Below are 15,534 nucleotides of genomic sequence, written 5' to 3'. Positions count from 1 at the left end.
TAGGTTAATTTTCTGGTTCGCTTTGGGTCTTGACTTGCTGTTGGTTGATGTTGCTGGTTGAGATTGTTGTCCACTTTGAATCAAAGTTTTGCATTTGTTTTAGCTTCTGCTTCTAGGTACTTTTTCAGTCTCTTTCCTTTAATTAGTGTAAACTTTTATTTGACTGAATGAAGACATGAAAAATGTTTGATGTATTTTAACTGCTTCGCCACGTTTGTCTGATCCTTTTTATTTGTTGTTTATGTATGAACGGAGAAGTCTCGACTCCATGATTCGGTGTTTATTAGTCTGTCAAGCTAAGAGTATTGAGTTATGAGATTGGTTTGTGTTAGTAATTTATTACTGTCATAAATGCTTAAAGAATTAATTTATTGAGTCTTAGACATCATGTTTGTCCTTGTACATAAAAATTGAAAATCAATGCTATATGGTCAAAGTGAATAGATTTACGGGACTAGGAGTGATCATTCTGTTTGAGCCATTGGATCATTTATTTGGAAATTAAAGTTAGTGAATAATTTAGTTATTTTTCGTTTTCTTTGTTTTTTTAGTCATTCTTAGTAATTTTCTTTCTCAATGAATAACATATGGATATTAATGATGGCCAAATTAAGTCCAGCATCCCGGAACAGATAGCATAGTGGCTGGCTCCTTTTTCACATACTAATTTAGTCTAATAAGTTCAATAAGTGTTTTTTTACTTGATAAATTAAATCACCTTTTAATATAAAATGCGCTAGGCAAATTTTCGGCGCGGATATGAGTATATAATTTTCTTCAAATGTCTCGCTCATACTTGTTGCATTTTTAATGATATAAATAGTAATAATAAGTTAATCCTTGTTATATAATAGATTATACCAGATAACCCGAATTAATTTTAATAAAAGTATTGACATGCTTTAATTAACTTCGTGTAGGCTGGTGCGAGAACTAAGGTGTCGGGATACTCGTCTTGGTGTAAAGTGTAAGCTAGGGTGAGGGATGCTTGTCCTAGTTTGAGATTAATAAAGTCATCAACAATAAAAGCGGACATAGGCAAAACATGAAAAACAAATAAAGCACAGTTTATCCAAAATTAATTCAAGCCAATTTTAGTCAATAAACGCGACCGTTCTAGAACTAGGGGACTCGGGACATGCCTTACACCTTCTCCTCGATCAACAAAATTCTTTACCCGGAGCACCCCAAAAAAAAGTGACTTGGAACACCCAAAAGCTCAATTTCAAGTGGCAGACTCTGTAAATAAAATAATCATTATTCAAGTTTGTCACTTTAATTGGAAAAACTTTTTTAGCCTTTATTCATAACATACATATATATCTTTTTGGAGTAAAAAAGGGGTGTGACAGCTGCAGACGTCAGTTAATAGCAAACATAGCTGTAAGAATTACAAGCTTGAAATTAGGGATCGTTTGGTAGGGTGTATACGATTTTGTCCATTATTAAACCTATTTTCAAAGGTTAAAATAGACTAACTACATTTTTCTAAAGGCCTTCGTATTTTTAATATAGTATAGATAGAGCTCCAATCCAAAGTGACGAAAGAACAATGAGGAACGAGCTTATAGTAATAGAGAAGGCATATGATAGTGAGGCTCTATTAATTGTCTAGAAGGAAATATTAAGCAGGATATTATCATATTACAAGTTTACATCTAAACTCGAGACAGTATTTAAATAGCGGCATGAAAAAATCCCTTTTGTGCAAATCTCGCCCCTTTCTATTTGGCTAATAGATCCAGCATGGATAAAAGGTCTTTTTAACGTCAATTTATATGAAGTTAATGAAAAAATATATTTATCAGTTTATTATCTTATTTTTTTTGTTTGAAAGGACAATTAACGGTGAATCTAATAAATAGTATTCATTTCATCCGTTGGGGTGGTGTATATAAATTCACGCATACTCCATTATGAGGTCTTTGTCTTTGTCTTTCTTTCCTTTTTAATAATTGAAGGGCACTAACGTCTCAAGACAAAAGACCTCCAAGTCTTCTTCAAAACCTTATCATGGTCCCTTTTTGGGTCCATATACTTTGTCTGACATCTTAATTAATCGATTTTCAGTCCTGAGTATAAAAGCAGTCAAGGGAGGAAACATAAAAATTTTACGAAGCGGCATATTACTCACTTTTTAAAAGAAAAAAATTTAATTGATACCCAATTTCTAAAACATTCATGATATGGTAGGTCCAATTATCACTACAATGAGCTGTAAAAGTAAATGAAGCAAAATGCACACTTAACACATACCCTACAGAAATTTATTTTAGGCTCTTTCATTTCTACAATATCTTTCCTCTCTTGCCTCAATTATTCAGCTGAGTAATGAAAAACAAGACTCCATTACGAAGTCTGTCTTTTTTGTTGGGTAAAAAGTCTTACTTTTAATTGCAAAGAGAAAAAAAGGACAGTTTTGCTTCTTTTTTTTTAAATTTCCGTGTCAGCTGTAGACGGTAGTTAAGTAGCAAACATAGCTGTAAGAATTACTAAGCTTGAAATTAGGGGTTGTTTGTTAAGGTATATAAGAACAACATCGAATATGGTTTATTAGTAATACTGAGATTAGTTATGTTAGAATTAGTTATGCTGAATTTATTTCTTATCGACTATTTAGTTTGGTATATTAAATTTTTTGAAATAACAGTCATGTCTTTATACATACTTATCTATGTACCAAAAATCATGATAATGTTAATGTCATGATTGTTATATTTAAGAGTAGTACCATTCAATACATATTCATTTTAGCATTGAACTGGTAAAATTAAGACTATTTTCTTTAAGATAGAAACATTAATCTCCAAACTGAACGGGTCCGATTAATCTGGATTTATGCTGTGTTCGGAATTCACATGCCCGATTAATTTGTATTCACGCTATATAAAGCCTCGTATGAATGTTTTAGCGCTTTCTAGTAAAGAGGCTCTATTCTAAAACTCTAAACTGAAACATTTAATTTAGTAAAGACGAAGGAACTTTACTACTCCCTCCTACTTTGGATTGTTTTTGTGCAATCCATCTCTTCTTTTGTAGGATTCTTTTAAATTATTTTTTAATCCTTTATACTCCACTACTCAAGGATTGATTGTGGTTCTCCATCTAGAAAATAAATGTTTGATATAGTTTTTCAGCTATTCTCACAAGTGTGACTCAGATTTCGATTCATTACCTTAAATTCAAAGCAATATACAACTAATTCAAAATGCATCTCGTCCTTCTTATATGGGAGAATGATAATACAATATAATGACAATGCGTAGTTATTATTGATTAAGAAGAAAATCCAAAAGGAACTCGAATTTTTGGTGCAATAGCCCGAAAATTAAAGAATTAAATTTTACTAATATAATATACGATATGATTGACAATGTTGCAGTTATCTTGGAAATGATCACTTTGAAATTTCTTTTGTTATTTGGTATATATACTATATTTGACTTTTAGGTTATCAATATATCTTAATTGTAAATCAGATGAGGGTTGATTCTTATAGTAAGCAGACACATTTCAGTTTTTTCACATTAATCAAAGTCCTCTTACTCTTAAATATTTGAAAAGAATCAGGCACAACCTGTTATTCCTGACCATATTGTCCTAAATCTTAGAACTTTAATTGTAATTTCATCTTCCTGCTTAATGTTTTCACTATTAAAATATACATTAAACCGTAATAAAAGGTAATTTCGTTTTTGAAAACCTATGAATGAAGAATGTTTTTAGAAGAAATATTTTACTATTTTAATGAACCTTTTCAACATGAAAACAAAGATGCTTACAGAGAAAAGGAAAAAGATTGAAAAAGAGAAAAACACTAAACATATTAATCCTTGTCCTTTTCTCTTTTTATGATGGTTGACTATACAAGACAAAACAAACGTACTAATAATAATGAATGGTCAGAAGTAGTCTACGGAAGAGAAAGTGTCATAGTTATGTCGCTCTAACTCTCCAAAAATATCATTGGGTCTATGTGGTATCCTTTAAAAATAGTAAATTTTTGAAAGATTCGACACAGTGCGGCACCATTTTGTAGAATCCGCAACGTAAATTTTGTCTATAACACACAACTAGTATACCATACTTCTTTATATTATCTAGAAATTAATACGTAAAATAATGTTTTCTGTAAAGATTATTTCAAAATAAAGTAATATTTGTTTAAGACACCTAAGGTTTTTAATCCTTATCGGCAAAAGAACTCTAATGTGATTCTTCTTTTCTCAAGTTCTAATAGTTTCTAAAACATGATATTAAGGAATTCAAAGATTTAGCTGTCTTTTTCAATTGATTTTCTCAAGTTATGCTGAAACTGTCACTAATAACAATTAGCTACCACATATAATGGATCAATAATATTTTTAGAGACAGAGACTACACTATTACATTTAAAGCCACCCTTAATTATTTTCCTACCATTGTTTACAACTTCAAAGAGGATATTGCCAGAAAATCATTTACAACCTCACAGAAACTTGAACTTGGAAATTTCCATAATTTCTACTACAACATTTTCATGATATGAGCAAAAGGCACACCCAACGCATACCCCAGCAATTTACATCATTTCCCAAGTAGCCTGTCCTCTCTTGCCTCAATTATTCAATGAATAGTTAATTCCATTATGAAGTCTTTGTCTTTTTATTGGTTAAAAAGTCTTGCTTTTTGAAAAGAAAGAAAAAGAGAGATATAAGGTCTTCTAAGAAGAACAAGTTACGTTTGCTAAAGCACGGACACAGCTAGCATATACTCTGAGCATTCTTTTTCATATTACTCTTAACATTGAACTGGTAAAACTAAGACTATTTTTAAGATTGAAATATTAATCCTCTCCAAGTTCTTAATCATTTTGTGATTTTCTTGTTTTGCTTTGCAGCTTTCAGAAATGGAGATTGGCTTAGCAGTTGGAGGTGCATTTCTATCTTCAGCTTTAAATGTTCTCTTTGATAGGCTTGCTCCTCAGGGTGAGCTGCTCAAGATGTTTCAGAGGCAAAAGCATGATTTTCAACTCTTAAAGAAGCTGAGGCTGACTTTGCTTGGTCTTCAAGCTGTGCTAAGTGATGCAGAGAATAAGCAGACATCAAATCGATACGTCAACCAGTGGCTTAATGAACTTCAGGATGCTGTGGACAGTGCTGAAAACTTAATGGAGGAAATCAATTATGAAGTTCTGAGAGTTAAGGTGGAAAGTCAGCATCAAAATCATGCAGAAACAAGCAATCAGCAAGTAAGTGACCTCAACTTGTGCTTGAGTGATGAATTTTTTCTTAGCATAAAGGAGAAGTTGGAAGGCACCACTACAACATTGGAGGAGTTGGAAAAGCAAATTGGTAGACTTGGCCTAAAGGACTATCTTGTTTCTGGTAAACAAGAAACTAGAGTGCCTTCAACATCTTTGGTTGATGAATCTGAAATCTTTGGCAGGCAAAATGAAATAGAGGAATTGTTGGGCCGTTTATTATCTGTTGATACAAATGGTAAAAGTTTGAGAGTAATTCCTATTGTTGGAATGCCTGGGCTTGGCAAGACAACACTTGCTAAAGTTGTTTATAATGATGAGAAGGTTAAAAACTATTTCGATTTGAAAGCTTGGTTTTGTGTGTCTGAATCATATGATGATTTCAGAATAACAAAAGGTTTACTTCAAGAAATTGGCTCATTTGACTCAAAGGACGATAACAATCTTAATCAGCTACAGGTCAAATTGAAGGAAAGCTTAAAGGGAAAAAAATTTCTTATTGTTCTGGATGATGTTTGGAATGACAACTATAATGCATGGGATGACTTGAAAAATAATTTTGTTCAAGGAGATGCAGGAAGTACAATCATTGTGACGACACGTAAGGAAAGTGTTGCCAATACGATGGGTAATGAGCAAATTAGCATGGATACTTTGTCTAGTGATTTCTCTTGGTCTTTATTCAAAAGACATGCATTTGACAACATGGATCCTAAGGAACATCCAGAACTTGAAGAGGTAGGAAAACAAATCGCAGCTAAGTGCAAAGGTTTGCCCTTAGCACTAAAGACACTTGCTGGCTTGTTAAAGTCCAAATCAAAGATTGAAAAGTGGAGAAGCATTTTGAGGAGTGAAATATGGGAGCTGCAAGACAAAAGCATATTACCAGCGTTGATGTTGAGCTACAATGATCTTCCCGTGCATTTGAAGCAATGCTTTTCCTACTGTGCAATATTTCCGAAAGGTTATCCATTTCAGAAAAAACAAGTCATTCAGTTGTGGATTGCTAATGGTCTAGTACAAGGGTTGCAAAAAAATGAAACAATTGAAGATTTAGCCAACCTATGCTTTCTCGAGTTGCAATCAAGATCACTTTTCGAAAGGGTTCCAGAGTCTTCTAAAAATAATGCAGAGGAATTCTTAATGCATGACCTTGTGAATGATTTGGCCCAAATTACATCTTCAAAACTTTGTATCAGGTTGGAAGAATACCAAGAGTCTCATATGTTGCAACGAAGTCGACACCTATCATATTCAATGGGATATGGTGACTTTGAGAAATTGAAACCTCTCGACAAATTGGACCAGCTGAGGACATTGCTTCCAATCAACAGTATAGAGCTCTATGGTCCAATTCTAAGTAAGAGGGTGTTGCATAATATATTGCCAAGACTAACATCCTTAAGGGCACTATCATTGTCTCGTTATGCGATTGTGGAGTTGCCGAATGTCTTGTTTATTGAATTAAAGCTCCTAAGATTTTTGGACCTTTCTTGGACAAAGATAAAACAGTTACCAGATTCCATTTGTGTACTCTATAACTTAGAGACACTTCTCTTATCATTTTGTGAATTCCTTGAGGAGTTACCGCAGCAGATGGAAAAGTTGATAAACTTGCGTCACCTTGATATTAGCGACACTCCTCGCTTGAAGACGCTGCTACATCCGAGCAAGTTGAAAAGCATCCGTGTGTTATTGGGAGCTAAATTTCTTCTAGGTGATCGCAGTGGTTCGAGAATGGAAGATTTGGGTGAACTATATAACTTGTATGGATCTCTATCAATTCAACAGCTGGAAAATGTGGCGGATAGAAGGGAAGCTTCGAAGGCAAACATGAGAGGAAAGGAGCATATTGAAAAGTTATCATTGGAGTGGAGTGTAAGTATTGCGGACAATTCACAAAATGAAAGAGACATACTTGGTGAGCTACATCCAAATCCAAACATAAAAGAACTCGAGATCAACGGATATAGAGGGACAAATTTTCCAAAATGGCTAGCTGATTATTCATTTTCTGAGCTGGTGGAATTGTCTCTAAGCAACTGCGAGGACTGTTATTCCTTGCCAGCATTAGGACAACTTCCTTCTCTGAAATTCCTTACCATTAGAGGGATGCATCGAATAACAGAGGTGACTGACGAATTCTATGGTAGTTCATCCTCCAAAAAGCCTTTTAACTCTCTTGAGCGACTTCTGTTTACAGAGATGCTGGAGTGGAAGCAGTGGCACGTACTAGGGAATAGTCGAGTGAGTGTTTGCTCGAACTCGAAATAAAAATAGCCCGTAGGCCTGGTCGAGTGAATGATTCGAACTCGAAGTAACATAGCTCGTAGGCTTAATGGCCGAGCGAGTGTTTGCTCGAACTCAAAAAATAAAAATAGCCCGTAGGCTTGGTCGAGTGAATGATTCGAACTAGAAGTAATATAGCCCATAGGCTTAATGGTCGAGTGAGTGTTTGCTTGAACTCGAAAAAATAAAAATAGCCCTTAGGCTTGGTCGAGTGAATGATTCGAACTCGAAATAATGTAGCTCGTACGTTTAATGGTCGAATTGTATCTTAATTCTGATTGCACAATAAATCTCAAAATAGAGGAATTTTCATTGGATATAAGATGCCGATAAAAAAGAGAACTCTCTTCGCACGTTATTACGCGCCTGGGTTTGGGCCTATCTATATGAGCATGGTTTGCTTCGACCATTTGGCTCTTTACAGTTTTTCCTATTGGGACCATGTTGCTGTGAAATAGCTTTCTTGCGGGACCTCGGATATTTTCATAAATGCTGCGGCCAATGGTTGCCTCATTAAAAACCTTGCCAAAAAACTCATTTGGGATAAAATCGGTCTAAGGGAAAAAGAGTTCTAGCGAGAGATCCGTCCCTGTTCGGACTTCTACAGGGGTCAGTTTCGAGATATAAACGAATATGGAAAGGTTGTACCTTAGCATTAGTACTGTTTTAGATGTGATACATTCCAGCTACTTGATAGATGTTTGCCGTTTATAACGTCGATCCTGTACGACCCCTTTTCGATGTCCTCGAGTACCTGATATGGTCCTTCCCAATTCGGTCATAGCTTCCCTTCATTCAGATTTCGGGTATTGTTGGTAATTTTTCTCAACACTAAGTCCCCAGGCTTGAAATGGCGGAGCTTGGTTCTTCTATTATAATATCTTTCGATTCGCTACTTTTGGGCGGCCATTCGGACGAGAGCAGCTTCTCGTCTTTCGTCCGATAGTTCGAGGCTTGAATTCATAGCCTCGTTATTTGGTTCTTCCATCGCGAATCAAAATATGGCACTGGGTTCACCAACCCCGACTGGTATCAATGCTTCAGATCCATATACTAAGGAAAACGGGGTCTCCCCCGTACTGGATTTTGACGTTGTCCGATATGCCCAAAGGACTTCGGGTAGGATTTCTCTCCATCTCCCTTTAGCTTCGTTCAACCTCTTCTTTAAGTTTTGAATGACAGTTTTGTTTGTTGATTCGGCCTGCCCATTCCCACTGGGGTGGTATGGCGTCGACAGTATCCTTCTTATCTTATGGTCTTCAAGGAATCTTGTTACTTTGTCGCCAACAAATTGTTTTCCATTGTCACATACTATTTCGGCGGGTATCCCGAACCGACATATGATATGATCCCAAATAAAGTCTATAACTTTTTTTCTCTTATTTTCTCGAACGCCTGTGCTTCAACCCATTTAGAAAAATAGTCAGTCATAAACAAAATAAATTTGGTTTTACCTGGGGTCGATGGCAGAGGGCCGACGATATCCATTACCCATTTCATGAATGGCCACGGGGATAGGACTGAGTGGAGTTGCTCTCTGGACTGGTGGATCATCGGTGCGAACCTTTGACATTTGTCACATTTACAAACAAATTCCTTCGTATCTTTGCCCATATCGATCCAATAATACCCTACTCTGATTATTTTTCAGACTAATGTATCGGCTCTAGAGTGATTCCCGCAAGTACCCTCATGCACTTCCTGTTGGACGTAATCAACACCCCCCGGACCCAAGTATACTGCCAATGGTCCATCGAACGTTCTTCGGTACTGTATTCCGTCCGAAGCCAATGTGAATCGAGCAGCTTTGGTCCGTAGGGTTCTGGAATCTTTAGGGTCCGATGGGATTTTTCCACTTTTCAAGTATTCAATATACTTGTTTCTCCAATCCCAGGTTAAACTTGTAGAATTTATTTCGGTGTGACCTTCTTCGATTACCGATCTCGAAAGTTGAACAACATTCCTCGAGCGCGTATCATCTTCCTCGACCAACGACCCCAAATTCGCAAGCGCATCTGCCTCATTATTCTGTTCTCGTGGTACATGCCGTAAAGTCCATTGTTTGAAATGGCACAAAGTGATAAGCAGTTTATCTAAATACCTTTGCATTCTACCTTCTCGAACTTTGAAGGTTTTGTTTACTTGAATCACCACCAGTAAAGAGTCGCAATTGGCTTCAATGACTTCTGCTCCCAAGTTTCTAGCTAGCTCGAGACCTGCAATCATGGCTTCATACTTGGCCTCGTTGTTAGTCAATCTGATAGTTTTAATAGACTGCCTAATAGTGCTACCCGTGGGTGGTTTCAAAACTATGCCCAGCCAGGACCCTTTTACGTTCGAAGCCTTGTCCGTAAAAAGGATCCATACCCCTGATGATGTACCTGATTTCAACAGTTCCTTTTTGACTTCGAGTGTGAGGGCTGGTGTGAAATTGGCCACGAAGTCTGCTAAAATTTGAGACTTGATGGTCGTGCGGGGTTGATATTCGATATCGTACCCACTGAGTTTGACGGCCCATTTGGCCAGTCGGCCTGATAACTCGGGTTTGTGCAAAATATTACAAAGCGGGTAAGTGGACAATACACATATGGGATGACATTGAAAGTACGACCTTAACTTTCTTGAGCGCTTATCAGTGCAAGTGCCAATTTTTCTAGGAGAAGATATCTAGTTTCCGCCTCTCCTAAGGTTCGACTCGTATAATAAACTGGGAATTGTGTACCATGCTCTTCTCGAACTAGGACACCGCTTACGGCGACTTCTAACATTGCCAAGTACAAACAAAGTTTCTCGTCTGTTTTTGGAGTGTGAAGCAGTTGTGCGCTTGATACATATCGCTTTAGCTCTTCTAATGCTTGTTGGCACTCCGGGGTCCAAGAAAAATCGTTCTTCTTTTTTAGTAGAGAGAAACATTTATGACTTCGATCAGATGATCTTGAGATGAACCGGCTTAAGGCGGAAATCCGACCCGTTAGCCTTTGTACGGCCTTCACGCTGTCCATAACGACGATGTTTTCGATGGCCTTGATTTTATCGGGGTTAATCTCTATTCCCCGATGTGACACCATGAAGCCGAGGAACTTGCCCGAACCGACCCCGAAAGCACATTTTTTGGGGTTGAGCTTCATGTTGTATTTCCTTAAAATCTCGAACGTTTCCTGCAAATGAATTAAATGGTCCTTTGTGCGCAGGGACTTAACTAACATGTCATCAATATAAACTTCCATTGATTTTCCTATTTGTTTTTCGAACATTTTATTTACTAGGCGTTGGTAAGTAGCCCCTACATTTTTTAGCCCGAAGGGCATCATATTATAACAATACGTTCCATATTTGGTGACAAATGAAGTCTTTTCCTGGTTCTCTGGGTTCATATGGATTTGATTATACCCGGAATAGGCATCGAGAAAAGTGAGGATCTCGTGGTCGGTTGTGGCATCGATCATGCGATCGATATTGGGCAGTGGAAAGGAATCTTTGGGGCATGCTTTGTTCAAATCCTTATAGTCCACGCACATTCTAAGTTTGTCCCCTTTTTTAGGGACTACAACTACGTTGGCTAACCATTCGGGATATTTCACCTCCCGAATGGACCCTACTTTGAGAAGCTTGGTTACCTCTTTCTTTATGAATGTGTGCTTTCTATCGGACTGGGGTCTCCTCTTTTGCTTCACCGGTCTGAACCTGGGGTCCAAACTTAGTTGATGCGTCATTATGTCCAGCGGGATCTCTGTTATATCTAAATGGGACCAGGAAAAACAATCGATGTTATCAATAAGAAATTGAACGAGTTTCTTCCTGAGTTCAGGGCTCAACCCTGTTCCCAAGTATACCTTACGCTCGGGCCGGTGCTCGATTAATATGACTTGCTCTAGCTCCTCGATCGTCGATTTTGTGGCGTCGGAGTCATCGGGAATCACGAAAGATCGAGGGACCCTTTGATCACCATCCTCTTCAAGTTTTTGGTTGTCTGGTTGGGTTGAAGCTGATGTCTGTGATTGCTATTTGGTGTCCCGTTCTCCTTCCGGGACCGATCCTTTTATCGGCGAAAGTGAGGACACTGATTTAGCTTCGTCGACGGCGAACATTTCTTTTGCGGCTGGTTGTTCTCCATACACCGTTTTCACACCTCCCGACGTCGGGAATTTGAGGGTCTGTTGTAGGGTTGAAGGCACATCTCTCATGCTATGGATCCATGGCCTTCCGAAAAGGCGTTATATCTCATATCACCTTAGATCACGTGAAACTTTATTTCCTGGATGGTTCCGGCCACGTTTATTGGTAGGACTATCTCACCTTTGGTGGTTTCGCATACCATATTGAACCCGTTTAGGAAGAGAGGTGCGGGTACGATCTGATCCTGTAGGTCGAGCTGCTCCACTAACTTCAATCGGATGATGTTGGCCGAGCTACCTAGATCGATTAACACATGCTTAATTTTAGTTTTATTCACGAGTACGGATATTACCAGTGCGTCATTGTGAGATTGGATGACCCCCTCTGCATAATCATCATCAAAGGGCAGAGTCCCCATGGGTGCGTAATCTTGAGTCCGAGATCGCTTTTCCCTCACCATCGATGTTTTAGTGCGTTTAAGCATTGGTCCCCGAGGGGTATCGATGCCGCCGATGATCATGTGGATGACGTGCTGCGGTTCTTCTTGCTCGTTTTGCTTGCTGAAATCCCTACTTCTAAAATTGCTATTTGCCCTATCACTCAGAAACTCCCGAAGGTGCCCTTTGTTAAATAAGCGAGCTATTTCCTCTCTTAGTTGCTCGCAATCTTCCGTTCTATGGCCACGGGTACCATGATATTCACACGTTTGATTGGAATTTCTTCGGGCAGGATCGATCTGCATTGGTCGAGGCCATTTAGTGTCTTTGATGCGTCCGATGGCCGACACGAGAGCGGATGCACCAACGTTGAAGTTATATTCTGATAATCTATGTGCTTCTATAGGATCGACATATTTATCGAAGCCACTCTTACTCATAAGCCCCTGAGAATTTTGTCCTCGGTCAATCCTTCGATTGTTCCGAACTGCATTACGTGTGAACCGTAGTTCACCCGATCTGCGACGTATGGTCGATATCAGTCTTTGTTCGACCTTTGTTCTCTATCGATCTGCTTTTGATTAATAATTGTCCTGTTCTGATGAATGGGTCCGTACGGGACTCCCGACTAATCATCCTCGACTCTAATTTTCGATTGATATCGGTTGTGCATATCTGCCCAAGTTACCGCTGGATACTCGATCAAATTTTGTTTCAGCCGATGTGATGTTGTCGAACATAGCTCGTTCAACCCTTGGGTGAAGGCTTGTACGGCCCAGTCGTCTGTGACCGGGGATAATTCCATGCGTTCCATTTGAAATCGGGATACGAATTCCCTCAGCATTTCACCTTGCCTTTGCTTTACTTTGAAGAGGTCTGATTACCTCGTTGCAACCTTTATGGCACCAGCATGTACCTTTACGAATGAATCTACTAACATGACAAAAGAATCGATGGAATTCGGCGGTAAATTGTGGTACCAGATCATAGCTCCTTTCGAGAGGGTCTCCCCGAACTTTTTTAACAGCACGGATTCGATCTCATCGTCTTCCAAATCGTTGCGTTATATGGCACATGTGTAAGAGGTGAGATATTTGTTAGGATCGGTCGTACCGTTATATTTGGGAATTTTGGGCATACGGAATTTTTTGGGGATTGGCTTCGGTGCCGCACTCGACGGAAAAGGCTTTTGTATGAATTTTTTCGAATCAAGCCCTTTTATCATTGGTGGAGCCCCCAGGATTTGGTCGACCCTGGCATTGTACGTTTCCACCTTCTTGTCGTTGGCTTCGACTCGTTTTGTGAGTTCCTCGAGCAATTTAGTAATTTCGGGAGTAGTCCCCGATTCTTGCTCGTTAGATTTCACTATGGCAGGCTCTGTTCTGGGGGGTGACTTCTCGAAGTGGATTGGAGACTGGCCTGCTTTGTGCACGAGTTTGGATCTGTAGTTGAGCTATCGCTACTTGTCGGGCTTGCAGCATCTCGAAGATCATACGTAAGCTGGCCCCGATTTCCCCGGGGTTTTGGGTGTCTCGGGATACGGATCGAGTACCGCCCTGAATGCTTCTTTCCGATTCGGAACGCTGGTTCGCCTCCAAAGTTATTTGTGAATTGACATCCAGTGGTATTTTGGCTCGAATTTCGGGTACTTCGATTCGAGCCTTGGGTGCCAAGTTGTTGGTTTCATCTTGAAGGCCAGCTTCGTAATCGATCGGTGAAGCCATTCGATTGGTGGTTATTCGTAGCTGACCCTAAATTCAAGATGTTTTCGGAAATAAGTGCAAAGCACAATGGCGTATTTTTTCAAATTTGTATCAAATGACCACTGTTATCCTTGGCCCCACGGTAGGCGCCAAACTGTTTTCCTATAAAATGGATAGAGTTGAATTTATACGCAGTTCCGAGGATATGTGGCGTAACTTGATACAAAATGCAAGGATAAATAAAATGTAAATGTAGATTGGAGAGAATGCAATCTAGATAAGGTTATCAAGAACAATGAACCTTAGGATTCGACAAATTGAATCAATCTAAGAAACTGGAAGAGCGATTCTTTACTATAGAGGAATATAATACTTTTATTACAATGTAAGTCTCAGCAGAACTCGTCCTACAGAAATGATAACCAAGCCCTTTTATAGTGGAGGGATTCGGCTCCAAGCATAATAAAATAAACATTCAGTGGGAGACCCATGATAAGTCAGCTTTTTCATAATTTCTGTCAAGATTCCCTCTAGTGGGATTGCAACGGCTTTTGTCTACGAGCTCGATCTCGCTTAGAATCCTCGATTTTGGTTCGAGCTTGATTTCGGCTCGAACTTGTGATCTTGGTTCGAGCCCGATCCTGGTTCGAGCCCTCAAATTGATTCCAGGTCATTGTTGGTTGGTCTTTGGATTATCAGCACGATAGGTCTACCCTGCGTCATGGTTCGATTCTTATTCGAGTTTGATTATGATATCGATATCGACACGGACCGGCCTTCTCGGGTTCGAGGTTAGTTCGTCCCTCCTTCGGAATCTTACTTCGATACATCACCCTTCGAACCATATCGGACATGCCAAGTCTGAAATCTATTTCGACCGTATACATGATATGAATAGTCTACCCATTCCAACATACTCATTGTTTAATTAATTTTGTAACGTCGTTGCTGTAAAAAACTTCTTTAGTTTTCCTTTTCCAAGAAAGAATTTCTTTCGTTTAGCAATAAAGGGCTTGTACAAGCTCCGTTAGCATCATCAAGGCTTTATGCTCTTCGTCGTTTTCACTACCGTTAATAAAAGAAAGAGTATATTATAAAGGGTAAATTAGCCAGATTATAATTTTTATATTAATGATAAATAGATTAGAAGAATTGTTACACAAATTTTAAAATAAGAAAAATAAACATAATATCATAAACCAGATCAGTGTAATGAAGCAGAATGTGATGGAAGGTCTCTAAAATTATCCATTTAATTTAATAACAACGTGTTGAATATTTGATTTTACAACTTTATTTATAGATTTTACAACGTAAATAATTGAATTAGATTATTATATTTTGTGTGCGTAACTTAAATAAGTGAGCTAAACCAATGAGGTGTTGGTTGTTTAAGTTTTTGCGAAAATTGAGCTTAAAATTTTTAGTTTTTGTAAAAAAGAAATTGTTTCATTGACGGATTTTTTTGCAAAAAGTGAACTAATTATATTTTTCTTTTTGGAAATTTCATACTTAAATTTGAATTTATACAAAAACTAAAGAACTGCCACGAATATTTCAAACGTAAGTTTTGGAAAATATCTAAATGCCATATATAGCGAGCTACAAACTATGTTGCAAAGAATTTTTCATGATGTAAATTACTAATTCTTCGTATGTGCATGATCCTTACAATCTTCCAACTTAATCGCTTAGATTTCTCATTCATCTGTTAGAGAATAGATGAAGAGAATAGGAAGAAAATGCC

The 15,534-nt window shown here is 38.2% G+C and overlaps 1 protein-coding gene across 2 annotated transcripts; it reads left to right on the top strand.

The window, feature by feature from the left end:
* The first annotated feature begins 4,617 nt into the window (after window positions 1-4,617).
* LOC138904146 (putative disease resistance RPP13-like protein 1) lies at window positions 4,618-7,747 on the top strand. 2 transcript variants are annotated; one of them, XM_070192638.1, is made up of 2 exons: window positions 4,618-4,793; window positions 4,887-7,747. In XM_070192638.1, the coding sequence occupies exon 2, from the start codon at window positions 4,889-4,891 to the stop codon at window positions 7,514-7,516; it is 2,628 nt and encodes an 875-aa protein (XP_070048739.1). In that variant the 5' UTR covers window positions 4,618-4,793; window positions 4,887-4,888; the 3' UTR covers window positions 7,517-7,747. The 2 variants fall into 2 exon arrangements, with proteins under 2 accessions (XP_070048739.1, XP_070048738.1); XM_070192637.1 differs by having other exon boundaries at window positions 4,619-4,793; window positions 4,880-7,747.
* Window positions 7,748-15,534: the final 7,787 nt, after the last annotated feature.

The sequence above is a fragment of the Nicotiana tomentosiformis genome, chromosome 1, assembly GCF_000390325.3.
Source record: "Nicotiana tomentosiformis chromosome 1, ASM39032v3, whole genome shotgun sequence".
NCBI lineage: Eukaryota > Viridiplantae > Streptophyta > Magnoliopsida > Solanales > Solanaceae > Nicotiana > Nicotiana tomentosiformis.
Note: the sequence above shows the minus strand (reverse complement) of the source record. Positions and strands in the feature narration are given on the sequence as shown.

Bases quoted from the DNA above. Each gene is read 5' to 3' on its own strand.
- LOC138904146 (XM_070192638.1), top strand. From the start codon at position 4,889: ATGGAGATTGGCTTAGCAGTTGGAGGTGCATTTCTATCTTCAGCTTTA.